The sequence below is a fragment of the Corvus moneduloides genome, chromosome 3, assembly GCF_009650955.1.
Source record: "Corvus moneduloides isolate bCorMon1 chromosome 3, bCorMon1.pri, whole genome shotgun sequence".
NCBI classification, from domain to species: domain Eukaryota; kingdom Metazoa; phylum Chordata; class Aves; order Passeriformes; family Corvidae; genus Corvus; species Corvus moneduloides.
The window spans coordinates 69287222-69315160 of record NC_045478.1 but is presented as its reverse complement, the minus strand read 5'-3'; the positions used below and the strand labels follow the sequence as shown (position 1 = coordinate 69315160).

The following is a 27939-nucleotide window of genomic DNA, read 5'->3' as shown; positions in this document are numbered from 1 at the left end:
AAAAAAAAGACAGTACAGTGGAGATTAAACATCTTATCAAAACTGAGTTTACAATTCAAATGCAGTTGTTCAAGTGATTGAATAGGAAGATTATGGTACTTTCAACTCTTAAGGACAGTCAGGCATTGAAACAACTTTCCCAGGGCCATACTGTCTCCACTGTTGGAGGTTAAGACCAGACCACATGAACACCTAAGAATTGTGCTATGATCTTCTTGCTTGGAGAAAGACATTAGCATAGAAGACATCCTAAGATCCCTTTCAGCTGAATTATCTTAGGATCCTAAGCTAAATAAGCCCAGTTTTAGTTTATGCCAAGCCTTACTGTGGTAATTTTAAATAAGCCTTTAACATAGCATTGTTTTCAAATGACAATGAAAGCATGTGAGTATAGGGTGGAACATATGTCAGGATTCATGTTCTCAAAAGCATACACCAACACACATAAGATGCCCAAATATATTTATTTAACTCTTAAAAAGTATGTTACTCTTTAGAAAAAAGAAAGCCTAAGAAATCTCAATATCGATTAAAGTATATCAAATCCTGCATATACCTAATTCTGACGTTTACTTAAACATCAGCACCATCAAACCCAGCAAGATAAGACTTCTGAGACTTCTGAAGTCAGTAGCAATGAGGTACCAGGACAGAAGAAACCCTTAAAATAAAGAAGAACTTCAAAGCCTTTGAGCCAAGCAGAGCTGAGTTCCAGAATGCATTCAGGACCCATGAAATCTCTCTAATCCTTTTGAAGTTCATTTGCTGCCAAAAAGACATGTTTTATAACAAAGAAACATAGGCATCTCAATATACACTTACAAACTGGTAAGCCAGTTCATCAGTTCAAAGCAGTCAAAAAGAGTACAGCACTATTCTAAAACTGACAAAGACAGAGCTTGGGGCAGAAAGGTTGACAGACTAGCATGAACCAGTTAAGCTATTTCCCTCAAGACCTCTCTCCTTGCTCATGGTATTCAGAACCATCTCTAGACAGAAGAAAAAAGAAGCAAGTTCATCATCACAGGACAGTAAGATACTTACTTTTTGTACTCTTGGTAAAGTTTTCAGTGTTAATGCATGAAAAAGTTAGTGGATGTTTATTTCTGGATGTGCATAGGAGTGAGGTTACCATAACTATGTGCCAGCAGTACAACTGTATTCATGAATGTGTTTCATATGTAAAGTATTAGCTGAAAATATTCAGCCTTAAATTGCTGGAGTTGCATTTTTGTTAGTATCTCTATAACCATGTCTTTCCCTTGTTAAACACAATAATTTAACCATCATGTTTTTACTCAGTGGTAAGAGCCATCTACTCCACTCAGTCTTAGTGATCACACTACAAAAGATACCTCCCATCTGTCATTGGCCCCTTCAAGATTTCTGGGATGTCTAGATCCAGAAGAACTAGCAATGAGACAGATCCTCATGGCGGGGGATAATAAATAGGGACAATTGTGCCAGTGAGAAGGCTCAAGTGGGACATAAATGGTGACAAAGGAAACATTTACTTTAAAGGTGCAAGATTCTATTCAGCTAAAAGTGAGTCCTATTTGGAATGTAGCGTATGCCCTAGAAGCAAACTAGACACTGAATGTTGTCTTTGTTCCTTTTTAGGAGTGTAAACACTACCTTATGTTCTCAAGTAAGAAGACACTAATCAGACTTAGATGCAGACACTCAAGCAAGTGGAATGATAACTCACAAGATACTCAGTTTCATGATAAACAAGAATATGTAAACAACCAAATGAGTCACCAATTCAGATAGTACCAGACACCCCATATGGATTGTCACAACACAGCACCATAGCAGCATTTTGATTTAAGGCAAAGTCTTGCTGCTCATCCCATCACATTTACTGAACGGTGGTAGCATTAGCAGCACTGTGATTTACTCTCTGCTTTCAATGGGTCTAGGTCCAGTTTTGGTTTCCCCACATCATTCTCTTCATTAGGAAAGGTTTTGTAATTGGCAAGGATGTTTTCCACCAAGAATCGAGCAGCTTCATCTATGTTGATGTTGTCCTAAAAATGTTGAAAGGCAAGAAGTCAGTGATTCTTTTGAAACAGTCACATATTCCTATTAAAAAGCTGTCCAAAAAGAAAAAGTCTCATCGGCAGGACACAAACAGTTTAGGTGCAAGAAGTCATAGCTCACACTTTTTTTTTCTTGAAAAAAGTTAGCAGAAAGGTTTGAGACAATTATTCACCCATATTACAAACTGAATATTGACTCTAATCTAGTAGGCGGTCAGGGGAATGAGTGTCACCTGCATTTGGAAGACTCACAAATGCCAAAGTGCATTTCTGTCTCAGGAAAGATCCTAGGCAATTACACCATCTGTAGTATTGTCCTACCTTTTGGAGCTTTTTTCTGTTTCTGATAGAGTTTGGGTGCACTTATGTATGTAAAAGGATCTTTTCCATGAGCCTCAAAATCACAACTATTTCCAAGTCCCTCATCTAGCCACTCTACATATTCTTGTGCATACTTTGAAAAGTACATTCACATACACTCTAAAGAATGCATGTGTGCAGGATACTTAAGAGATGTACTTGTCAGAACATCCCAGTTTCTGAGGGTCCAAGCTGGCCTAGTGACAAGGAGTCTCCAGCCACAGGTTTGACCCGGCTGGGCCATCTGTTAGCACAGGGCTGCCATGTTTGGAATTGCTCATCTTTGGTTCCAAAGGAAATACCAGCCCAGTGTATTATTGATGACTAGTCTTAGGATCCACTTATCAGTTCCAATAGAAAGGCAAAAGCAGATTAATAGGATATTTAAGTGGGCAGGAGTTAAAACCATGAACTGTTTTGGTATGCTTAGAAAACAAGCAAGCTGTCCTAAATTTTTGCTATTTTAGCTACAATTCTTCAGAGTCCTAAACAAGTCAATATCTAAGCTATAACTGTTATTGTCTGGATTTTTCTCTACACCAAGAACCTTGTTCATACCTTGTCCTATCTTAAATGCCACCTAAAATGCAAGTTGTCACTAGAATTTCACATTAGATTTTGTTCTAATGTTACTTTCATTTATTTTTAAGCCATAATACACTTTATATATGGCAGTGTTACAGGCAGGTAAAGCTCCCAGGAAGATTATACCAAAGCAGAATCTTGGTATTCTTTTTAAGTATAAAGAGCCTTAGAAATAGTTTTTAGCAACAGATGGGTGAGTTTGGAAATATTTTTTCAAATGCAAATAAATTGTTAGCTAATTTAACTAATTCCTTTCACTGTGTATCCTTCTCTTAAAGGAATCAAAGATCAACTTGTTACTTTATTTCTTATGTTCTTCTTCCAGACTCTTTGCTTTTTAAGAGTTGTCTAAACATCATTGTGTAACACTTCAGCAGCAGCACTTAAAGGAAGTAGGCAAGCCAAGGGAAAAGTGGGACCTTGAGGCTTATCTTACTTTATGAAGGATTTATCAGCCAGACCAGTAATCTGGTCTGTCAGCCACAGTGTCCTCATCTAGAGGAGTCCTTCATTTTAAGAATCAGTTGAGCTTTAAGGAAATACTGGATTTCACTTCCAACTAAGATGCTGCCAGTTTAATCTGTGCATTGACAAAAAGTCTGTAGACTAAAACTATACAATAAATGAAATTACTCAACATTAACTGAATAAACTAGATGTCTTTCTTAACTTAAATTACTATTCAGAACAATTTGTTTTTCTCTGCTTGAGTCTTGACATTGCCTGAAAATAGAAAAGTGCTTTAGCAACACCACGGGTAGGTAGTAATGAGTAAGCAAATAGCTCATTTGCTTCAAATCCTGCCATTTCTACATACAACAGTGAAGGCAGAAAGTGCATTTAAAAACCTGCACCTAAAGATTACCTGTATCTTCTGGATAGCTTGATCAGCATTTAGTAGTATTAACATCTAAAGAATGATGGATCCTCATGCATGCAAAATGAAAAAACTTATCAAACTCAGATAATCAAAGTTTCCAGATAGTTTCAAAGTACTCTGAATTTAAGATAAGTTTTAATCTAAACCAAATATGCCTCATCTTCCTCAGGAGTGAAGCTAGCCTGCACATGACTTCATTTGCTGAACACTGGATATTTGACTGTCGCTTCCTATACTTGGTAACTTTATTTCCTACACGATTGTATTCATCTCTTCTTATGCCAATACTCAAAAGACTAAAAATATTTTTCTATTATGCTCACCTTGGCAGATGTTTCAAACCATCCAACAAAGCCACCTTCTCTGCAGAACTGGTCCATTTGAGAGGGATTCTGGCTGCCATCTTTCTTCTGGTCACACTTGTTTGCAAGTAGAACAGCAGGGATGGGGCTGCCATTGGGAAGTAGTACTTTACTGTCCAAATCATGCTTCCATTTTGAAACAGCCTCAAAAGTGGAGCCTCTTGTGACATCAAAGACCACAAAAGCACCAACTGCCTCTTTGTAGTATACTCTGGTCATATTTCCAAAGCGCTCCTGGCCTGAAAGAGAGGACAGTCACAGAGTATACTTATATTGAAGCATGAACTGTATTCAATGTAAATAGACTACTGTACCAGCTTAATTCATAAAAGTTTGGCATTTGGGTCTAGTCACCTAGTTCATATAACATTGCCTCCTTTATCTCATGTAAATTCATTGTAATAGCTATCATGTATATTATACAAGACAAGTCACATGCTAGAAGTAGTTTGCAATCCCAACTACCACCTGGAATTTTTCTTAAACTTATTTATTGAGTAGAAGTAATGCCTAAAAACACTACCAGTGCAGCTATGCACAAATCATTATTTCATCAAAGAATATTAAGGCTTATATCTAAATCTAGTTACTTCAGCTAAAGACTTAAGCAAACTCAGCCTTTCGCTGAATGGTGAGCAACAAGGGCTTTTGCAAGCTTCAAGGCTAACAGCCTTCAAAGCATCTTCTGAAGAAGTCACCTATATTATACATTTTTCCTTAGGGAAAAGTTCAAAAGGAGCTGCTATAGCTTAACAGTTCTGGCTAAACCTGTTATCTCTGACTTCATTTTTAAAGTCAAAGATTTTCTCCGGATTAATTTTCAACTATAGAAGTTCTACAGCAATCCCAAGATTTAAAACAAGAATAGTTAAAGTACAGTTATTCACAACAAAAATCCAGAAAAAAAAATCAATTGCCCATAAGCAAAGGAAACTAAAAAAGCCTTTTCTTATTAAGTACAACTACTGCAGCCATAATACTCGAAATGTAAAATTAGAGTGTGTCAGTTCAGTTATTCTTCGTTGGTCAGATCATCATGATGTGTTTACATTTGAGTATGCATAGCAGTATCAAGTCTTAGCACATTGTTTAGGAAGTCTGGGCTACTAAAATAACTTCCTGCTTTGTTTGCAAGTCTTCATTGGGAAAAGCAGTCCCTGCACTCTATCATTTAGTTTTACAGTGTATCATCACTTTGGCTTTTATCCTTTAGTGCATATGAGGTTTTAGAATACAAAAAGAGCTGTATTTGGAAACCTAGTTGTCCTCTGCTTATAAACATTCAAGTCCACCTTTGATTAGCAAGGACAAACAGATACAAGGAGAACTGTGTGTGTTATCTTCTAAAAGAGACAGAAATTCAATAGATGAAGGAAGTTGACAAGAGATCCCATTCAGCAGTGTGCATTTCTAGCTCAATTGCCTCATTTTAATGTCAGTACTTCACAGTACAATTAGCTCATTCCCTACAGACACTTTCTGAAAAGGTTGCCTAAGCAGCTGTTAGAATTGCCTGAAAACAGCAGCAGCCACAGTAAAGTTCCAGAGAACTATAAAGAAGCTGACTTTATTTCTGTCCATTCACTTTAAACTATGATGCTGCAGAAAACAGCATCACTATCCAGCATACTCTTCAGAATGGAAATTACACATTATTTTTGTCACTACTGGCCGATTATCTTGTGTAAGAACAAGCAGGATCCAAGAAGAAAGGTCTTATCTCCATACTCAAAGCTCAAGTTTTGAAGCAGCATTAATGCCATGGACTTCTAAGGCCATGCAAAAAGTCAGGCACCAAGCCTGCATCTCTGTGACTCTGCATCTGAAAATTGCTAATACAATTCTCCTAAACAATACACAAGTAACTCACACCATCTCCTTTGCCTGGACTCATGCATAAAAGCAGTTTTTAGTATAGCCTTACTACAAATTGTACCACTGGCCACTGTTTCCACAAATCAAGTGCCATTAGGAAAGAGTTAGATCAGAAGGCTTTCACTACTTCTGCAGGTCAATGATGTCATATTTGAAGAAGCTTTACCCTTAGAATGCAGGGATTTTGATTTTGAGAGGTTGGTTTTTTTTTCTGATGGAGTTCCACACTGTCAAATTCAGTCACGTTAAGCCAGTCACTGCATAGGGCACCACACAAGTTTTGAGAGGATCCTTCTCAGCTTCCCGATTTGTTTAATTGTCAGTATCACCACCAATTCCTGCCACACAGGAACATCTTGGACTGTGCTGAAGCACTGACTCCAGCGTCCAGTTCAGGCAGATATCCCTTCACACCACAGGACAGCCCCACAACACAAACAGTGTAATCTCAAGGTCTAAAATACCCTGTACCAGCCTCAGTCTTCTACAGAAAGAGCTCTTCAATTGAGCCCTGAAATGGTCCAGAATTGAACACCATTCACTATTATTTACATGAGACTGAACATGAATCTGAAGCAGCAAAGGAAACAGTCCCATCAGTCCTCCCTGTTCGTTGCTGGAGAGCTGGGAGGTTTCCAGGCTTTACTTAAGGCTGTTTTTCCAAACACTCGATGAACATCTACATAAGAAAATTAAGTTGTATTGATTAGTTGTAGGAAGGGTTGCTAGACTGTTACTAGAAGGAGTAGACACAGCATGATCGCTACATATGAAAGCTCAGTTATTTAGGAATTGCAGAAAAAGTTATCAGGCAGTTATCATTTCTCAGACAGCAGTGCACACTGTAGGTAAACATGGCTGTATTCACTTAGCACAGTGAAGGGCATTACCATTGATTGAATCCCTTCCTGCCTATTGCTCTCCCATCCAAAAAAGCTTTAAAGCAAAAAACAGTTGGCAAAGTGGCCATATGAGCCTCCTATAGCAATAACCATTCCTGAAAAATGCACAACAGTACATTTAAGGTGTACATAAAGGTGAAATTAGTACAGCATTACATATAGCTTCCAAAAAAAGTTACAAAGCATAGCTCAGAACCAAACTTGAGGAGTTGAAACACCATCAAATGGCTTTTCTTAAAGAAATACCAAGGGACCTAGCCTTGGCCAGAAACTCTGATCATCACTCAGATAAGTCTTCCCATTCCATTTCCAAGAGAAGTCCATCATTTTACCATAGCACTCACCCACCTGGCCCAACATCTTTACACACAATAAGCTGGAGAGCTGCACTGGTTATAGCCAAGGTGGCCTGGCAGGCGATTCCTTGACACTGGTGACTTCTCATGCCCAGTATCTTCCAGCCTGTGTGAAGTTTTAACACCATGCAACCATCTGCCAGATAGGCTGTGCCAGAAAGGCAACAACTGTAGTTCTGCAGCAAAACTGGCTCAGACCAGCTGAATCCCTTCATGGCCTGACCAGGAGAAGCCACTGTAAATGGGGTTGTGCTGCTAACACAAAGATTCAGGAGTTTTGGAATAATGCAGATGCCAGGGTTAGCCTTGTACAGTGGCTTCTCACAGTGTAAGAAGACAGCAGTTCTGGCAGGAATGGAAGTCAGCATGGAACTGTATGTTACTTGGTACTCTATAGCAGCCACAGTATAAACCATGGGCTTTGGCTGTCCACAACAATCATTTAAATCTTATTTCCAGCAAGCTTTATTGATAGAAGTCAAATCTTTCTCTTGTAGTATGAGTTTTAGATTTAGAAAAACATTAATACATATTCTTCCACAGTTTTAATTTGGGTGAAAGTAGAAAACTAATGTGCCTATCAGTACAAAAGCTTCTATCTTTACTTACTAGATTTAAGCTTTATATTAGGAAGATTTGATATCTCTTACCCTTGAAGCCACACAAGCTCAACATCATTGTATTCTTAGAAATTAATGCCTTTACAGCCCAATATGACTGCTGCCCTTTTCTAGAGTAACCCAAACCTCAAACTAGGTTATTACAGAGCTATTTTCACCTCCAGAATTCACCTCCACTAACAATAAACCTGACCTGAATATTACAACTGTCTGGAGGCCTAATGAAGACGGATATACTGGATTTCATACAGAGACAGAACAGTAAAACATGGCCTGACCAAAAGGTAAGAATTTTGTTTGGTGAAACATATACAACATGAGGCAGGAAAAGAATTCAGTTTCAACTGAGTGGATTTTCTGTACAATCCTGTCATTACTGACACAGCACATGCTGAGCTTCTTGTAGGGGGATGCAGAGCATTCTAGACAGCCTTTTGAAAATTTAACAGGACTTTCAGGCAGATCTTTTGCAAGCACTTTTCTGCTTACAAAAACACCCCCCAAAACCCTCATACAGAAAAATTAAACTAGAAAACACTACTCCTCCAAATTCAAGGCTGAACATCATTCTTTTTGTTCTTAAAACTAAATGTCTCAACTTTTGCCATGCACAGTTCAGAGATTTGTCATGCCCCTTCCTCTGTCCAGCAGGATATTTGCTATAGTCATTTCTCCATGTGTGACAATAGTGTTGAGCAGTACAGGAAGTGGATCATACCCCCAGAGGAGAAAAAGGCTAAAAGTGATCAGATTAAACTAGACTTTAAATCCCCAGTGTGTATAATCTTAGGAAGAGAGCAGGAAGATAACTAACTGCTTAGTACAGCAATAGAAAGGACATCACAAGTTTAATCATTCTGGTAGGTCCAGTGACTAGGCCTAAACCTGACGGTACCACAAAAGTATATTTTGTGTTTTAGTAGCTCAGGTATAAATGAGGAGCTAAGATACAGGACACTCACAGGGAGCAGAAGTTTAATTTGGGGGTATGGAAGTGACTTCATACAATGCAAGTTCTGCATTCTCTAACCACAAAGTCTTCACACTGAAATGACTCAGCACATATTGCTACCATATTTTCCAGTAATTGCAACAACCTTAAGTGAAGTATTTGCACAATGACATTCGTCAGGAAGTAATGCAGGTCTCTACAACAGCACCCTACAGGAATAAAGTTGAGTTTAAAGCTACATCAGAACTTGGGAGCTATTCTCACTCCCCAGTTTATGTTGTAATGGGGGTGAATTGCAAATTTAAATCTACACGAAAAATTATAGCCAGGTTTGACGTTAGAAGCTTTATATTTGTCCTTTACTGCAAGAGATAAGTTATCATTGTAACCTTGCCTTGAAGTACATTTGAAAGAGTTTCTACAGCAGTCTTTCCCAGTGTAAGGGAAAACCACCAGTGTCCTGTTTATCACAGCAGTGTGACTTATTGTAGCAGTTCTTGTGTGTATTCAGTGAAAGATACCCTACATTCCTGTTATTTCACTCTCATTATTTCAACTCTTAGCTCTTCCTACATGATGGGAATTGGGGTTAGAAAATGTACAAATGACCACTGGATAATGCACAATAATGAGTTTGTTAGGCTTCCTTCTCCTGACTACTTACTCTAAGTAAGACTACTTACTCTATTCACAAGTTAATATGCAGTTTATATCAACTAACAAGAACTTACTCAAAGAGAGTAAAAGGGCCCATCTAGAAGAAGTTCCTCCAGCTATTCTTTTTTGCTATGGAGGTAAATGTTGGCTTACCCCTGTCAATACCAACAGTATAGCAAGAGTTCCCCTATCTTGTAAAAACCAAAGCTTTACCTTACCTGAAGCCACACAACTCAAAAGAGATTTGTGTTAGTTGCATTTAAAACCTTAACATCTCATCAGGAATGCTGATTGACAACTGGACAAAGCTCTTCAAAGTTTCTCTTTCAGATGAGATTAACAGTTCTGAAATCCTCCAGAAGCTGTGTCATTAATGAGGAAGAGATAGATGACCAAGGTTATAAAAGTCTGACAACTGCAAAAGTGAGCAAGTAGTTTCTTCCATTAAAGTAATATTAGTTCAAGCCATCTTTAACAGGCTAATCAGCTTAATGGGTAGCCAGAGCTCAAAATATGATTTTAACAACTTTGGCAGTTCCACATCAAAAAACCTTAAACTGTAGCTGTATAGTCTAGACTGCAGTCACCCAAAAGTCAGTGTACAACTAGCTGAAGAGCTTTACTCCCAAGTTGTTTGCTGCTAGCTGGAAGACCATTGAAATGAAACTTTGCAGGTTTTTTTCTGGACAAAATAGAGTTGCCAAAAGTCTAGCAAGTATCAAAAAGTCCTCAGTTTATGAATAGATTCAAGGGTCTCTCACCAATTTTGTCCTACAGAACACTGAAGATGAAAATTCAAATAGTTGAAGAGGCAGTTTAAGTTCAACAGATGGAATAAGCCACACAGGAAAAGTTTTATTTGTAAAACCAACCCAAAAAACTATCCAGCAACAACTTCAGTAGTAAAGAAAATGATCAACAGATCTAGTGAACCAAATTCAGTTAGCTCAAAATGCGTAGAAGTAGCTTCCTACCAGTGCATTTCATTCATTCTGCTTTTCTATCAACAGTTACTATACACTGCAGTGATCACAGGCATCACAGAAGGCTTAGTTAAGCTATAGTGACCAACTAATAAACCATTTTTTAGTCTGGAAATACTTGAAAAATCTCCTTGCATTGTGAGAAGGGTTCTCAGCCCAACTATTTACCATGACCACTAATAGTCACTCACACCAAAACTCAAGAACAGTCAGACTAACTCTGACTGCCAACACCATGGCTCTTAGGTTCTTGCTATCAACTACTCTGACTTTATTGATCAGCGTACAAGCACAGTTCCAGCACTTAAACTTCAGTGCCAAGCTTCAAAACTAAATTGATTCAATCAATTTCCAGGACCATATGACATTTGTGCTTTTATTCAATGTAGATGGTAAAAAAGACCAATTGAACGATAAGTGAAAGCTCTTTTTTTTCCAGGAACACCTGAGTGACAATTCCATATTTACAATTCCACCTCTCAGTAAAGTTAATGTCATTCTGTGGGATAGATTTAAGCTAAAGCACCATCCAAAATGGCTGGGAACATAGTTCAATCCTCTAATTGAGTTAGAACTACCATCACTTTCAAAACTCACCTAGGCCCTTCAAGGGCCACAGGCAGGAAAAGACCACACTTTGAATGCCAGCTGGATGTTTGGCACAATACAGTAAATATCCAGAACTGCCCTGAGGATGAATCTCCCAGTTCTCCAGACATCTAATGTACATTTTAGTATTACCAGGGTCATGTGTGAGTTGACCGAAGTTCCTTTTTAAAGATATATAAACATGTTACTGGCAAGTTACCACTGCTGACAGCTATCCCCCATCTCCCCAAACCAGCACATCTTGCCCCAGAACTGTCTTACCTAATTAGATTGGATCTGTTATTCTGCAAGAAGTAGGTTAACCAAACCACTATCAATATTACAGCTCACGTTCAAGTGCGTCTACCTGCTTTTTCCCATGGATAGCAGCCATAGATTGAGAGTAGACAGATTCCAAAATTGTTAATACCAGATGACTCCCCATTCCTCAGTCTTATCCATTTAAGCTGTAAGTGAAAAGCTGCCACATGTTAAAAACATGGAGGTGTTGAACTATTTAATGACATAGACACATTTGCAGATGACACCAAGCCAAGTAGTGCAGCTGCCACATCTGAAGGATGAAATGCCATCCAGAGGGACCTGGACAAACTTGAGAAGTGGTCCCACGGGAATCTCATGAGGTTTAACAAGACCAGGTGCAAGGTGCTGCAACTGGGTTGGAGTCCCAACACAGGCTAAGGGATGAACAGACTGAGAGCAGCTGGGCCAAGAAGGACTTGGGTGGTGGTGGATGAGAGGCTGGACATCACCCAGCAATATGCACTCACAACCCAGAAAAATCACCTGTATCCTGGGCTGCATCCAAAGCACCGTGGCCAGCAGAGTGAGGGAGGCGATTCTGCCCTTCTGCTCTGCCCTTGTGAGAGCCCACCTGGAGTGTAGCATCCGGGACCCCCAACAGAAGAAGGACATGTTGGAGCAAGTCCAGAGGAGGGCCATGAAGATAGATGATCAGAGGGCTGGACCACCTCTCCTCTGAAGACAGGCTGAGAAAGTTGGGATTATTCAGCCTGGAGAAGAGAAAGCTTCAAGGTGACCTGAAGCCTTCCAGTACCTAGAGGGAGACCTACAGGAAAGATGGAGAGGGACTATTTACAAGAGCATGTACTGACAGGACAAGGGGAAATGGTTTTAGACAGAGTAGGTTTAGATAAGATAGTAGGAAGAAATTCTTCACTGTGAGGGTGGTAGGGAACCAGAACAGGTTGCCCAGAGAAGCTGCGGATGCCCCATCCCTGGAAATGTTCAAAGGCCAGGTTGGATGGGGCTCTGAGCAACTTATGGTCTACTTCCATGGCAGCAGGGTTGGAACTGGATGATCTTTACAGTTCCTTCCAGCCCAAGCCATTCTGCGATCCTATATTAGCAGCTCTATTAGATGTTAGAAACCTGTGTGTGTTACGGTACATCTAGCTTGGCTTTTACTTTCCACCACTCTGAAAAAGTGGTATTTGTGGTTCTGGTGACAAACACAGAGAGGTTAAGAAGTGAGAATTACTAGAATATTGTGTCTTCCTGTATGAGACAGATACTTGAACTAGCTTCACTGACTCCAGTACTTAGAGTTTCTAACAGACAAAAGCCTCAGACAATTACAACTGCTAGTGTCCTTTCTTACTAAGGCTGGCATGGGTAAGTTAACCAACCACTGGATGGATCTCTTCCCAACGCTGACCCTTTCCCAAATGCTTCAGAGCACTCTTCAGGGCAAAAGCCAGTAAATCCCTGTTTGACTGACTCACAATTTATTGTAAAAGACAACCTTTGATCCTCTGGTTATGTCTATATTAGAAAGTTGCAGAGTGCAGCTGAAGCAGTTCTGTTGAACGATGCAGTGCCAGATGCATGACACTGACAATATACTGTACATACACAGAATGTATAAGACACACTGTAGTCATTGAAAAGTTACTGAACATTATCAGTAAGTGCAGCAGTATTTTGATTATTTATATATCACAAAGTATTTCCACATGTTCATAGAAGTCACTATTTCATTCTGAAAAGGTAGGAAGCAGTTTGCTTTATAGTTCCATTGCACAACATAGCCAGTTTCTAACCTAACAATTTGTTAGCTACGTGAAATTTCAAAATCATGACTAGTCTTTCCATTCACTGTTTACTATCATTATACTTTAACACAGGACAGTCCTGTTCACTACCAGGGAAACAGCAAGAGCACTGAAATGGCAAGTGCTCAGAAGTTAGACACCTGATTTCTGCCAGGAACTATGATTTATCAACCTAGTAGAAAAGGCATGTCATTCTCTCAAAGATAGAAAATTTTCTCTCAAACTGCAAAGCTCTCACTGGGAATTTTACAGCAAGACTGAAACGTTTCATTGTTACCTGTAGTCTTGGGCTAATCTAATTATTTAATTGTCCGAACTGACTTTACCAGCTTACTGTTCTGTCTTTAAGAAGTTTAGAGGCAATACCCTGCACTTAAGAGTTCACTGGGTTTTGTCCAACATCATCTGTATTTCATGCAGCAGTATGACAGTCATGTTTGTATAAGAAACCACCTATTTTTTTTGCATCTTTGCTAAACAGCAAGTGAGACAGAAAGTCCCTGTTTAAGCACCAGATTTCAATCCCCAGAAAAATCACAGTGCAATCAAGCTAAACAATTTCTAACTAGCTGTCAAATGCAGCATGTATGGAACAATTCTCCTGCATTAGTATTTAAAAAAGCTGACATAGTCCAATTAGTGCCAGCAACAGCATGAATTGGTACTTCCTACCTTGCTTTAACAAGACTTACCCACACAAGTAATCTGCCAGAGTTAAGCTATTTCACACCTGACACCCTCTGATCCATACCCTTTGGTGCAGTGCCATGTGGCCAGAGCTGCACTGTGTACTTCACAGTGATGCTGCACAGCACTACAGCATTTCACAGCACATGGGAGAACAATTCTAAAGTCAGTTTGTCTCCAGAACAACTTTATCACAAGACTGAAAAAATGTTAATCTCTAAAATGGACAATGTGTCATGGCATATTGTGTGTGATTGGAATTTTGTATCAAAAAGCTGCCACTTTGCTCTGCCCAGCGCTCTAGACTGGGAGCATTTAAAGAACAAGCTCCCATAAGCTGTTTGCAGTGACATTCAGAGGCTAATTCTCAATCTCTTACTTGAAAAGCTGTTGAAATCCATACAATAAGGAATATTTATTTTCATTACCTGCTAATGTAGAAGCCATGGCTACTGACAGTTTGCTAGCCTTCTCCAGACAGTTAAGACATTTGTTTCTAAGCAAGCTCTATAAAGCCCTGAAATCCCACCATTTTTCAAAGCATACTCTCACTCCATTTATCCTCTTCTTGTGTCTCCATAGCCAGAAGAGATCTTTGGATATTGAACATTGTTCCACAGTAGTTTGAGAAGCATGCTGTGCTTTGTTGTCACTCCTGGTCATGCTAGCTTTAACACCTGCAGGAATTTCACAAGAGGTATTCCTGTATTTTCATACAAAAATATAAACAGACATTCCCTTCCTGCAAATCACTTTTCTAACATGTCATATCACACTTCTGAACCTCTGAAGCAAGTACTTGGAAGGAACCATTCACAGCAGACTACAAAAGCAAAGCAATGGTTACCACTGGAATTCATGGAAGGTATCTCTGACAGCTGTGAGACTGAATCCAGTGGTCTCAGGCACTACTGAGGGGAAGAATCTTATTTTTTACAGCATGCTAATGTCTTTTCTGGAACCAGGAAGCTAAGATTATTTTCTTTCCTTTATGTTATAAATTGAGAATTGCCCCTTTATAGCACTTGCCAACTCAAATTGCACTTGTGGATATGCACTTTGGTAACACCCTGTCCTAATGCACATGTAAAGAAAACCAAACTGGTTAAGAGGCAAAGTGGAGATGTAAATAAGGTTAAGCCTCAAGATTCTGAAGCTGCAGCTTCTGAAGCTGCAAGGAGAGTTGAAAAAGCTTGATTTACATTCATGTAAATGCCATACAATAAGAGGAAAGTGTATATTCAATATTGTCTGTGCCAGTTTGTCTCAGAAGGGCAATGTGCTTGACTTGTCAAACCAGCTTAATTTCTGACTACTTGAGTAAGTATTACATGAAGGGCAAAAATTTAATTAATACTTGCCTTCAGAAAAGTGGGTGATCCATGTAAGATTATTATTTCTGCAAAGCTTTCTAGTTTGTTTCATAAACTATTCCAAAACTTAGCTACACTGAGCACTATATATATATTATATTCCCCCCTGTCCACTGTATTGCACATAAGAATTTGGGTATTGTTTGCCTTTAAGGTAGATTTCCCCTGTCCACTTCATGTATATCCATCCAGTCATCCCTTATTCTCTGTATCAGAGTACTAGGAAAGCATTTTTATTGTGATCTTGTAGGAAGCATAAAACTCCCAAGCAACTGCTATGTGACATCTGTTTGAAAATAAGGCTGAAGCACCATCTATTCCACAGTCAATAGAAGCTCAAGCACTAAGTGCATTTCCATTGTAGAAATTAAAAGCACCTGTAAGATAAATACACTGAACTTTCTTTTAAGCCTGTACTAAATCGGGTGGTCTTTTAGGATCACATATTTAACCCCATTTCTCATAGAACACCTTGAAAGGCCTACGGGTAAATTCTAAGCTTATTTCCAAGACATTCAAAGAACATATGTCTCAATTTTCCCACTTTACTGAACAGTCCAGCCTTGCATAATCAAAATTACCACACTAAACTACCTTACAACACCAACATCAAGCCAGTAGCATTTCCCATACGCCTAAGGAATTCTATCAGCACAATGATGACAGGTTTAGTCCAAGATAACATATACAGTACTTTGAGTGGGTACATAAGATAAGCAAAAGAACCTTTGCCATTATGAATGCTTTGGTACCTCAGATTTCTGAAAGCTGGAAAAACACCAAAACCCCAAGTTTAACACATTCAGCACTCATTTGGATATTTAGCTGTAGAGCTCCAAGCACAGCAAGTCATTCTGAACTGAAAGCTCATAACCTTAATCCAGCTATTCCACAAGAGTAATAAGAAAGGACACCCACACAAGGTTTCCCACAGAGGGGTGGTTTCTAGAAGGAAACAAAGTATACCTTCAGTTCTGTTTCTTGCCTCTACTGCTTCTGTCTTCAAAATCTTTCCACATGAGCTAGCCTTCTACTTCCCCTCCCCAAACTTTATCTGCTAGTCTTGTATGTTTTCAGTAAGCACAATCCTTAAGTAAATTTTCTCTCATGAGATTTATATTTAAACATGTGAGCAGAACGCAGTCAGAAATTAAGTCAAGTCTTTCATATTTCCATGGCTGTGTAGACATAATCACATAGAAGGTTCTCCAACCCTGCCTGGGAGTTTTCTGACCTGCCTCAGCTGTAAGCAAAATGATAGCATTCCTACCTCCATAGGAAGGCAGCTGCTCTTGGAACCTCCATCACCATATAAAACAAAAAAAACTTACCAGTGTCTGAAAAAGCTCTGAGCTCCAAGTTCTGCATCCATTTCTGATGCAGTTGTTTATGTGCACATTCTTCACTCATTAAGAGTATTTATAGCGCTGAGAAAAAAATACCCGCATTTGGGGGCAACTTATCCTGGATTGTCTTGCCTCCACCTTATGCTCACTTGTACCAGGCACACAGCTAAGCAATTTTTTCATGGTTTCTTTACTAGGGCTGCCATTTTAATGCCTTCAATATGCATTGTGGCTAAGGACAAGTTGTTACAAGAATACGTTGACTACTTTTAGAGACTGCTGCCTCTGAATTCTTCATACTTAGGAGAGACTTCTCTGCAAAGCAACTGAAGCACCCATGCCTCTGGCACAGAGCCAGGTATGGATAGGGAACAGAAGAAGTTTTCTGGTTGTTTCCCTATAGACTTTCAGGGATGTATTAACATCACTTAATACTTGCTTTAGACCTTATTTAAAAATAAATAAAATCAGTCCATAATTCAAGAAACAAGCTAATGCCCCAGTACATAGAAGCAACTTGGCAGCCTTTATGACATGCCAATGGCACAAGTGCAGACTAACTGGTATACAGAGCTGCTTGAAACTAGAGTTCTCACATGGAAGTAAACTATCTCACATACTATAACAGCCTGAATGCCTTTGAAAGTCAACCATATCCATGGTTTCCTGTACTCTGTCCCATTTCTCATGGCTTCCTATAGATAAGCCTAAAAGTTATTTAGAAAGTTAATTTGCTCTTAACATCAACTCACATATCTTAACACTCATTTATCTTCATATAAAAGACAGGTTATTCCAGCTCTTCCTCAACTTAGTATTTAACCAAAATATTTTATGTGATTTCTCCATCCTGTTGGGGACTTGTATATACCTATAACAAGTTAGGGTTCAGCTCCTCTCAAGGAGACACACAAGGTTTTAGTAACAAATATACTTGCTACAAGTCTTATCATTCAACCCTTGAAAGCCCGTAGAGCATATTTAGAATACCAAAGTACAATGATTCCTCTTCTGTTTGGCCGACTTCACAGTCATGCTCTGCCAGATAAAGCATTACTTCAGTTTTAATAAATATTTATACAAAAACATTCTAATTAAAACCCTGGAAGAAGAATCCTGTTACACCAAAGTTAATTCAGAATTCCTCAGAAAAAGCTTTAAAACCAAATTTGTCTACCAGTTGCAATTAGTGACAGTCTTCATGAGAAGCTATCTATGATGTTTACCACTCTGGCCCTCCAGCAAACTGCATGTTCATACAGGCTGATGTGAGTGACAGTGATAGTCAATGTGAGCACAAAAGCAGCAGCTAACACTACTCAGTTGCTGGTCTTATTAGATCAGCTTGAAGGATTCTATGATACAGAAAACCCTTTAAGCATTCTTTCAGTATCACCTGACAGCTCCACCAATATGCCACAGACACCACCTGAGCACACTGTGGCCAGTGCAGTGCTGTCTTGGGGCAACACTTGCCAAACAGGAATCTCTAGTGTATTGAAATAGACTATAAAAGCACTTCCCTATCATTACAATTTCTTTGTTTTGCATCTCTTTACCACAATGATTCATTCCTACCTCCTTCCTACCTTGCCAATCATTTATGCCCTTTGATCAAGGTGGTCAACCTGGTTCTAACACTTTCAAAATTTATCCAGAAAGATATATTTTTCATTACTTCATGCATCAAGATTAAAAAAAAAAAACCAAAACAATTAAAACACAAAAGCCAACCAAACAAAAAACCCAAGAATAATGCCTAAGGGCAGCTAAAGTTCCTGCATGAACATGCATATAATCTGTTCAGCTTCTTTGTCTATGCTGTAATCAAGATAATTTGACAGTGACTGATCAGTCCTACTCTCAAGGTTTTTCATCACCTTCATTCCAGAAGTTACAACATGTGTCTAAAAACTAAAATGCCTGACTATCTCTGAAATACAAAAGTCTAAGCACAACAGTAACCTTCCTCCCTCTTCATCATTTTACGTCCCCTCCCCTTTGATGTCACTGCAAGAATTTGCGTTACGTTATACCTTACAACAAGAGGGCTATTTTCAGCAGAAAAAGAAAAAGCATAAGCAATGTAACACGGTCATGCTCTATTTGACAGAATTATCTAATCACAAAAAAAAAAAACCCAAACCAAAACAACCTCAGCTAGCACAAGAATTTGAAGTCATCCAGTAACCTGCTGCATTGCAATAAACAGTGCAACATTCATCATCTTGCCTACAATCACATCAGAAACCAGCACACTATCTGCATTATGATCTTCAGCTGATGCATGAACTACATAGTCAGTTCGTATCATTGACTTAAGTACAAAATCTTAGACTGCAGCACCCGGCTCTTCAAGGAAAGCTTCTTATGATGAACTGTTACGTACAAGCTTTTATCTAGTGAAAATAGCATCCCTTTCTATGCTTAAGGGTTAGATTTTAATTCAACAGCCTTTTTAAATGCATCAAAATCAATTCAGAATGCCAGCACCATACTGCTTGCAGGGAAGTCACATGTAACACTACTTACCATAAGATTCAGATCTCTTCAAGAGATCTAAAGCCGTTTGTCTGCACACACCAGCAGGCAAAATTATCTACGAGTTGTTGAAAGCCAAAAGACAGCTGGGCTGATGAGTTAAAAAGGAATGACTATCACATGCTCAGGCACTGTGCTACACTTCAATAAAGCGCTTTAGAGAATATTGCCTATGATTATAGAAGCCATCTTCAACCTGGTTCTTCAGCTAATAACTGCAATATAAACCTGTTAACATCCTCAGGTATTTAGAAATATTCCTGATTGTATACATAAACAGCTGCACTCCCAGGCTGAGGACTTCAGCAGCTTTAAGACCATCAAATAACCCCTATGGATACCAAAATACTCTTTATTTTACTAATTAACTCTCAAATGTCAAGTGCTGTAAGAGTCCAAATTGTTGCTGTCACACTGGCTAAACACAACCCAATCAAAAATCACCAAGATTACTTCCCCGCTTGTTTTTTTTTTTTTCATTGGGCAAGATTCCCTCAGCCCTTTGGAAGCAGAATACCCTAAACTAGCAGATTAGGCTAAGAGTTTGGAGTGCAAACTGCAAAACAGTTGTATCTTCCTTTTTCATTTCTGCTAGGAAAAGACTAGTCAGGGGTTTCATACAAAAGTCTTATAAAACAGGAAAAATATTTCAGTGACAGGAAAAATTTTAATTCTTCAATCAATTTACCACAAGCCTCCAGGGATTTATCAGCAGCTCTTAACTCAGTCTTCACCTAGCAGTATCAAAAATACACTGAGGGCAATAACCAAGAATGAAAAATACTGTCTTTTGGATCTTGACATTAATGTATGGATGTATTGATAGAACTTCCCAAACTGTAAATAGGTTCTGTCCAAACTTTGTGACAAGTTACAGCTAAGTTTCTGCCTATCCTGTTGAAACAGATTGCTTTGGCAAAGCACACAGCCTACCCAAGTCTGAGCAACGAAGGGCTGAGAAGTCAAACACAAGCACGGCAGCCTGCCAACAGCCTCCCCTCTTCAGTCTTTGGAATCCCAGGCTCGCTAAAATATACCCAAAGGATTGCAGCAGTTTGTACTGATACTGTTAATTGAGTCACAGAAAGTTAAAGCTGATCCACAAAAGGAACACATCAAAAGAGAAAGCCTGCCAACATTTTGCTTGCTCTTCAAAACAGCTATTAGAAAATATTTTCATTTGCCCTACAGGCCAGCAACAGAAAGATCCATGGTGTATTTCAGCATATGGCAATAAGAAGGCTTTTTAGTTTGAGGAATCATATTTGAAGTGTTTTAGAGCAAAAAGACCACAAGCTGATGTACAGCTGGTCTGTCACAGGGTTACAGCAGCCACATGTTACACTTCCTCATTTCTGACCTTCCACTGATAAGAATATAGTTCATGGAAACAGTAACTACCAGGTTTTTTCCCTTGTGTCTTCCAGTAGCACCAGTTTAAACACCAGCATTTGAAATAAAGTCTACTTTCTCATATTCTGAGGGTATACTGAGGGTGATAGAGAGAGATGAGGAGAGCTGCAGGCTAAGACCTGAGTTGCACACAAAACTAGAAATGCAATACCAGCCAAGGTGATTACAGAGCTGAGGGACAGACTTCTTACAAGACCACAGCAAAACAAAGATTGTTTTGTAGCATTCAATAGCACAGCATAAGCATAGTTAACCACGGCAGGTATACAGCTGGGAGTCTTGGAAAGAGAAATGTTAAAGAACAGGTTTGAATGATATACAGGAAAGGAATAATGCATGGTTTCAGCAAGTTAACAGGACTTTTCTGTTTCCATGTGCTCCAAGTATGTTTCTAATATACAAATTTGTGATTTGAATGTAGAACTAAGCATAACTGAAGTTCCATTCCCTCATCGGCGCAGCAGGGATGCAAGCTACTTTTAAATTAACCAGGTGACTCCAAGCACAAAAAGTTTAAGCATTCTTCCTTTGAGGACAATTCGCTATTTGAATTACTTTTAACCTGTAAAGCATGAGGCATTACAGGGCTGTAACCCTGAATTAGTTTCAGCAGTAGCCATAACCAAGGCCACCACCACCCAGACAGGAGGCGTAGTATGAGCAGGAACACTCCGGAAGCCCTGGATGCAGCAGTGAGAGCAGAGCAGCTGGTTGAGGACTGCTGCAAAACCCTGGGCCAAGCCAAGAGCCCCACCAAGTCCGCTAACGGGAGAGCACGTAGCTTGTAAAATGTGAAAAACTCCATTGCCACATCAAGACTCCCTCTACTTACGCCTCAAAGGCAAGAATGAGACGTTGCTGATAACGGGGGTAAGACGAAAACCAAGAAGACAGATGTCACAGCCAAAACACGCTTTCCTCCGCAGAGGCCGTGCGCCGGGCCCCCGACAGCGGGTTCACAGCGCCCTCGGCGCGCACCTTGCCGGGAGCAGCCCGCCCCGACCCGTACCTGCGATATCCCAGAGCTGCAGGCGCACCAGGGTCTTACTGTCCCAGTTGATGACTTTGAGCGCGAAATCCACGCCGATGGTGGCCCGGTAGTGCTGGGAGAATAGCTGGTGCACGTAGCGCTTGATAATGCTGGTTTTGCCCACGCCCAGCTCCCCGATCACCAGCACCTTGAAGAGGTGCTCCCGGCACTCCGGCGCGCCGCAGCCCGCCCCTTCCCCGCCGGCCATCCTCGGCTCTCCCTCCCTCCCGTGGAGTGCGGCGGAGAGGCCGGGCTGCCGGGGCCGCGGCTCTCCCGCTTTTAAACTTTCCCAGCCAGCAACTTTCCTCCAACTTTTTCCAGCCAGCTCCCCGCAGGGCCGGCCCTCGCCGGACGGGGAAGACGGAGCAGGGTGGACGGTAGGCGGCAAGCAACCAACCCCAGCCACCAACCCCAGCCACCACCTGACTCCAGTCACAGGACACGGAAACTCCGCGGGCTTATAGCGGCCCGGGGGAGGGCGGCGGGAGGGGCGGGGGGAGGGACTCGGCCCGCCCCGCCGCCCTGGGACACCGGGTGGGAACGGGAACGGGAAAGGGCGGCCGCGGGAGCGAGTTCCCTCGTGGCTGCTTAGGGCGGGCCGGGCTGGGAGCGGCAGGGCAAAGCGGGCTCGCTGTACCGGGGGTTGAGCCTCTGAAGAGGGCTTGGGCTGGGCAAGTGTCAGCTCCCTGTAGGTGCTATCCTCTGCTCCGTTCTAGAGGTGGCGGCAGCGAAGTTTTCTCCCGGGGAAGTCTGAAAGCACCCGGGTTCTCTCCCCACCGTCCGGCAAAGAGAGTTTTATGGCAGAGGGGTCCGTAGGACAGAGGGCCTTATCAGGATGCGTGGCAATAGGAGGGTTCCAGTGGCCCGTGATCGCTCCCAGTCGCTATGCCTAGAAACCAGGTTGGGGACCTGTAGGCGCAGGGTGCTGCGCCCCGGCCACCTCCCCGCCCTCGCACGCCCCGCAGTGCGGCCCGGGGTGCGTGCGGGCAGCGCCGTGCCCAGCCCGCCCGGGGCAAACAGGGCCGGCAGTGCGGGCAGCGCCGTGCCCAGCCCGCCCGGGGCAAACAGGGCCGGCAGTGCGGGCAGCGCCGTGCCCAGCCCGCCGGGGGCAAACAGGGCCGGCAGTGCGGGGAGCGCCGTGCCCAGCCCGCCCGGGGCAAACAGGGCCGCGCCCAGGCGGCAGCAGTGACGCAGCCATGGTCGCTCTGCAGAAAAAGCTCGGGTCACCAGGGAAGAAATCGCCTCCTCATCAGCAGGATTATACCTACAGCTGTATTTGGTTCCCTCCTGATCCTAAATTGATCTAATAAAATACTTTTTATTGCTCTCGAGTTGTTTTAAAAATTATACTATACAGTAATAGAATCAGAGAATGATTTGGGTTGGAAGGGACTTAGAGATCATCCAGTCCCAACCCCTCTGACATGGGCAGGGACGCCTTCCACTAGACCAGATTGCTCAAAGCCCCATCCAGCCAGGCCTAGAACCTGTCCAGGGATGGGGCATTCACAGCCTCTCTGAAACAGACACATTGTCAGAAACCAACATAATAAAACAAGTTTCCTGACCTTGGGACCATGTAGTATCATGTGTGCTGACTACAGGTGCCAGGAAAAAAAAAAAAAAATCTTTGCTAACATACTCTCCAAGTGGAGCTTACAACCTCAGGTGTCTGTGCCTGCAACAAGAGGATGAAGTCATGCGTCTCAGTGGTACTGTCTCCATGCTGTAGCATTTGTTTATCCTGTAAATACCTAAACAGAACTATTTTGTGCCAGAGAGCAATGGCAACCACCCCAAAAGGGAAATGTTACATGGTTGTCGGGACAGCATGTGTGTACAGAGGCAAGTAACCCATGAGAAGACCTGATAAGCAGTGGAGGGCTGCCCCCATTGGGAAAGAAAGTAGTGGTTAAAATATATGGTAACTGATCCATCAAACAAGCATCAGTTGCTCCTGATACTATAATAGTTTTTTTGCACATACTAATTTCTTTGCTATGCTTTAAATTAGTGGCTTCAGTGAAATGATCCAGATTTTCTCATGTGGCCTTTGGAGAATGTGTCCTTCCATGTCACACAAAGATGGTGCATGCAATGTAGATGGGAGGAGGTGAAAAGAAGAGCTGTTGGACAAAATAAGGCAAAAAAAGGCAGCATTCTTGGAGGAAAATTGTGTTTGAAGATTTTGGTTTAAATTTGTTGATTTGTCATGCTATATTAACTATTAACTCCATGATAATTGTAATTAGTAATTAGTATTTACTGGACCTGGAGCAATGATACCAGAATATAAACTGGGGGAAGACTATAACTTAGAAATTAGATTTTTTTTTTTTTTCTTGATGGACGGAGGCACAGGGCAGCACAGGTTCCTGTCAAGACATGAGACAAGCAAGTACCACTGTCTTTATCTCGGAGGTTGAAAGTGGATGTGAGACTATTATTTCAGGTACAGGTATTTTAACCACTATGGGTTCTGGTAAACCTCTCTATCTGTATCTAGACTGAGGTCTATTTGGTCACAACTATGGTCCACTCAGATGGGGAATTTGCCCTGCATGCACTGAAGTTTCTCCCCAGATAGGTGCCAAAGTTTTCCTTTGTCTTGCAAAAACCAAAGTGGGATGGAAATGAATTGTCGCATGCTCATGTAAGGATGTGGCTGGGGTCTGGGATGGACGCAGAAGCCATGTTCCTCAGGCTTAGGTGGAGTTTTTGAGCCTTTATTCCCCACCTGTGAGACAGTAATTACCCTACTTTCCTACCTTCTGGGAGAGTTACATTAATTGATTACTAGGTGCATTCTGGAATTATATACCAGGCTGTGGAATGCTTGCATGTTGACTGCAGGCTTCTCATAACATTAGATATATTGTTTTTCCTTGCATGTCATAGAAATCCATTGTTCCCATTACTTCCTCCATTCTTCCTACTTTTTTTTTTTTCTTTGTACAAGCAAGGCAAGACAGATATTCTGCTTTTGGTTGGGATAGAGTTATCATATCAACTAAGTGAGCTATTATTAACTGTACTAGTAGTAGTAAACTGAATACAAATACTTCAGGATACTTAATTTTTATGTCAACACTACAAAGGAAGCCTGTAATTTAATTTTTTTTCTCACATACTGATTTTGAGCCCTTAGAACCAACATCAAAACCAAAGAAGTCAATAAAAGTCATCATCTGTTCACAGAAGAGTCAGTATAAAAAAGCAAGGGCAAAATGTTACTGATAATTTGCCACGATTAATGGCTTAATCAGTGCTAATTACATTATATAATGCCAAACATATAGCAGTAGATCTTGCCTAAACTAATAATTTACCTTAATTTCATTAATATTAATTTCATTAATATATAACTCCAAGCTGTTTCACACAAGTATCAGCCACATAAATTTCGTGGCTGATACCTGTGTGAAACAGCTTGGAAAAATTCAGTCATTTGCAGTCCTGTGACTCTGGGGGAGTGCAATCAATCATGCATGAGGTTATAGAATAAAATACAATCAACACCCACCTAGTGCAGAGTAGGTAATCTTCATATTGTGAGCTAAATTTCTGTGTCACTTGGTCTTTTACATGTAATTCGACTTTTTAACTGACTTCCCTTTGTCACTTGAATGTCAACAAAAACGCTATTGAACAAGGGCTGTTGACATTGTGGTACAATAACTGGATAACAACATTAAATTTTACCTTCAGTTGCCTGAACTGGGAAACCAGGAAGGGATTATTTTTGGCCATATTACCTAGCTCATCTGGTTGATTGCCTTTAAATAAGATGTGTACTTCATATTTCAAATATGAAGTAAAAGCCATTTGATTTTGATGGGGTTTTTTTTCTTTCTGTGCACTGAGGTCTCAGGAATGAGGAAGAGAAATGTGTACCTTCCAAAACAGGCTTTTGGTACCCTCTCATCCTAAAGGTTGAAGTTTGGTCTGAATATGGTCTGAATAGGTTTGTTTTGGTTTTTTCTTCAGTTGCTGTTTGTTGGTATTAGCCTGTCCAGCCACTGGGTTCCTTTGCTAAATAATGTTTATCCACATGTCAGAACTTTGGCTTCCAACAGCAGCTGGGTTTAAGGAACTGGCTGGCCACTGGAAATGCTACAGAAATTTTAATAGCCTCATGATCGTTACACAATGAACTGGTGAAATAGTTTAGCTTGTAAGAGAACACTGTAGCTTCCTTTCTTTTCTGATCCATAATGTCTTTTGTATCTCTTTTCCTTCAAGACTGCTTCTTCTAATCTTTCCCATGTTAGTCTATCCTCCACTTCCTGTACAACACCATTTTGCCTTATCTCCCTTCTATTTTCATCATACCAACTGTAATTCTTTAACAACTTCCCATTTTGCCTTCTTTTTCTTTGCTTTTTTCCCCTGTGTTTTTATTTCCATTTCCCTTGAATGTTTTTTTCTCCTGACATCAGTTTAAGCCTTTAATTTTTTTACCTTTTTTTTTTTTTCATGATTTCTTTCTTTCAATCTCACGTTCCTGTTCTTCTGAGCTTTTTCTCTCTCCTCTGAAGTGAATGAGATATTTTTCATGTTTCTACTTGTCAGCCAGTGGTGAGAAAGGGACAGCAGCAGGTTCAGCCAGTTAGACCAGGAAAGCTGCAGGAGGCACATTCTTGCCTGAAGCAGAGGGATGCATTTAACTTACTCTGCAGTTGCATTAGAAGTCAAATTCATAGCTGAAGGGTTGGTGTGAGTAGTTGAAAAAGTGGAAGTACAACACATGGACAGTTTCCCTGTGTGCATATGAGGATGCAGAGCTGCTTGGACACCATGACTGAGCAGGTTTGCATGCCATGTATATCTATCTCTATGTGCTTCTCTGATCTGCTGGGGGATGCACAGAGCACTTTCTCTGCTCCATGTAGTGTTTCCCAAAAGTCAAGGGCAAAAATAAATCTGCGTGGTACGAGAATTCTGTGACCACAGACAGAGTGTACTGCTGGAGCAGCACAGGTGACTGAATGTGTTCATTTAACAGTGGATTTTGAGGGAAATGTCCCAAAGTACTGCTTTTAGTGATAGTAACATACAGTGGAGACCAAGGTAGGAATGGAAGGCTGGGGATATTTTGGAAAAATGCTTCTATGGTCAAGTAAATCACTGGACGACAAAGCATATACACAAGAGGACTGAATTAATGTTAATTGAAACTTAGATATGAGTTCACAGTCTACAAATGTATGACTACTTTTTGCCCACTTAAAATGTTGTCTATCAGCTGTATGAGAGCACGCATGAACAGAAAGCTAAGATTATGTGTTAGTATTAGCCTGCCTGGGGCTTCACTTCCTGACAGGCAATACGACACACTCTTGTCTCCTGACCACAAATTTAACTGAGCGATGTAGGCGTGAACTTGTAATACATTCTCAGCATATAGGAGAGTTCTACTGATACTTGAAACTTGTAGTTGGAAAAATACAGAAGTACTGTTTCTGTGTCAGTCGTAAAATATATCTCAGATGCATGCATGCAAAACTATTATTAGACAACCATAAATATATATTGGAAAATCAAGAAAAATAATTATTAATTTTTATTTAAAGCCAGTAAAATGGTGATGTAAAAAGTGAAGTAATGGAGGGATCTTTCTGTTCAGAAGAGTGAGAGAAACCAGCTGAGAAGAGGTCGTGTCAAACGATGTTTACCAGTGATGTTTACCAGTCTTTGGCAAACGCCTGGAGAGACCCCTGATGATCACAGGCAGAAGCCTCTTTCATGAGGCCTCATGGTCTTGCACAGAGGATGGGATAGCTTTCCTCAGACTAGCCCACCTGTAATCTATGCATGTAAATGATGGACTTGGAATACCATTTTCACACAGCTATCAAGCTTACTTGTTCCCCAGCTACAGGCTTCCTGTTACCCACATTCTGGACTATGTTAGTTTTATCCTTACTTCTGTTCTTTTCAAAAGTCTTTTGTGCCTTTTCAGTTATCAGGAGGTGAATGGATACCGTACTGCTGAGGCACTGAGTGACTGTGAGACTCATCATCTGCCTGAGACTGCAACATGTAAAGCGGGAGCAAGCAGTAGTGAAAGTGCTATAGATCTGCTGATTTCTTCCCCGACTTCTTTTGGTAAATCTACATCTGTATAGACAACAGACTGAGAGAAACAGCTTTGGAATTGTCTCCATTGCAAATATTTATTGTTTCCTCTTTACATATGAGAGTGGTAAATTCTTTGCCTTCATTATCAGCACTGAGCCTCCAGAGTGTTGTTGGCAGGCAGATTTGTGGCAAAATAGGTAAATACTTACA

General features: G+C 40.7%; 1 protein-coding gene across 1 annotated transcript; it reads right to left on the bottom strand.

Annotated features, from left to right (window-relative positions):
• Window positions 1-445: 445 nt before the first annotated feature.
• Window positions 446-22072, bottom strand: RAB32 (RAB32, member RAS oncogene family). The gene is made up of 3 exons (XM_032102142.1): window positions 21628-22072; window positions 4191-4468; window positions 446-2030 (listed from the first exon to the last, which is right to left on the bottom strand). The coding sequence occupies exons 1-3, from the start codon at window positions 21854-21856 to the stop codon at window positions 1881-1883; spliced, it is 657 nt and encodes a 218-aa protein (XP_031958033.1). The 5' UTR covers window positions 21857-22072; the 3' UTR covers window positions 446-1880.
• Window positions 22073-27939: the final 5867 nt, after the last annotated feature.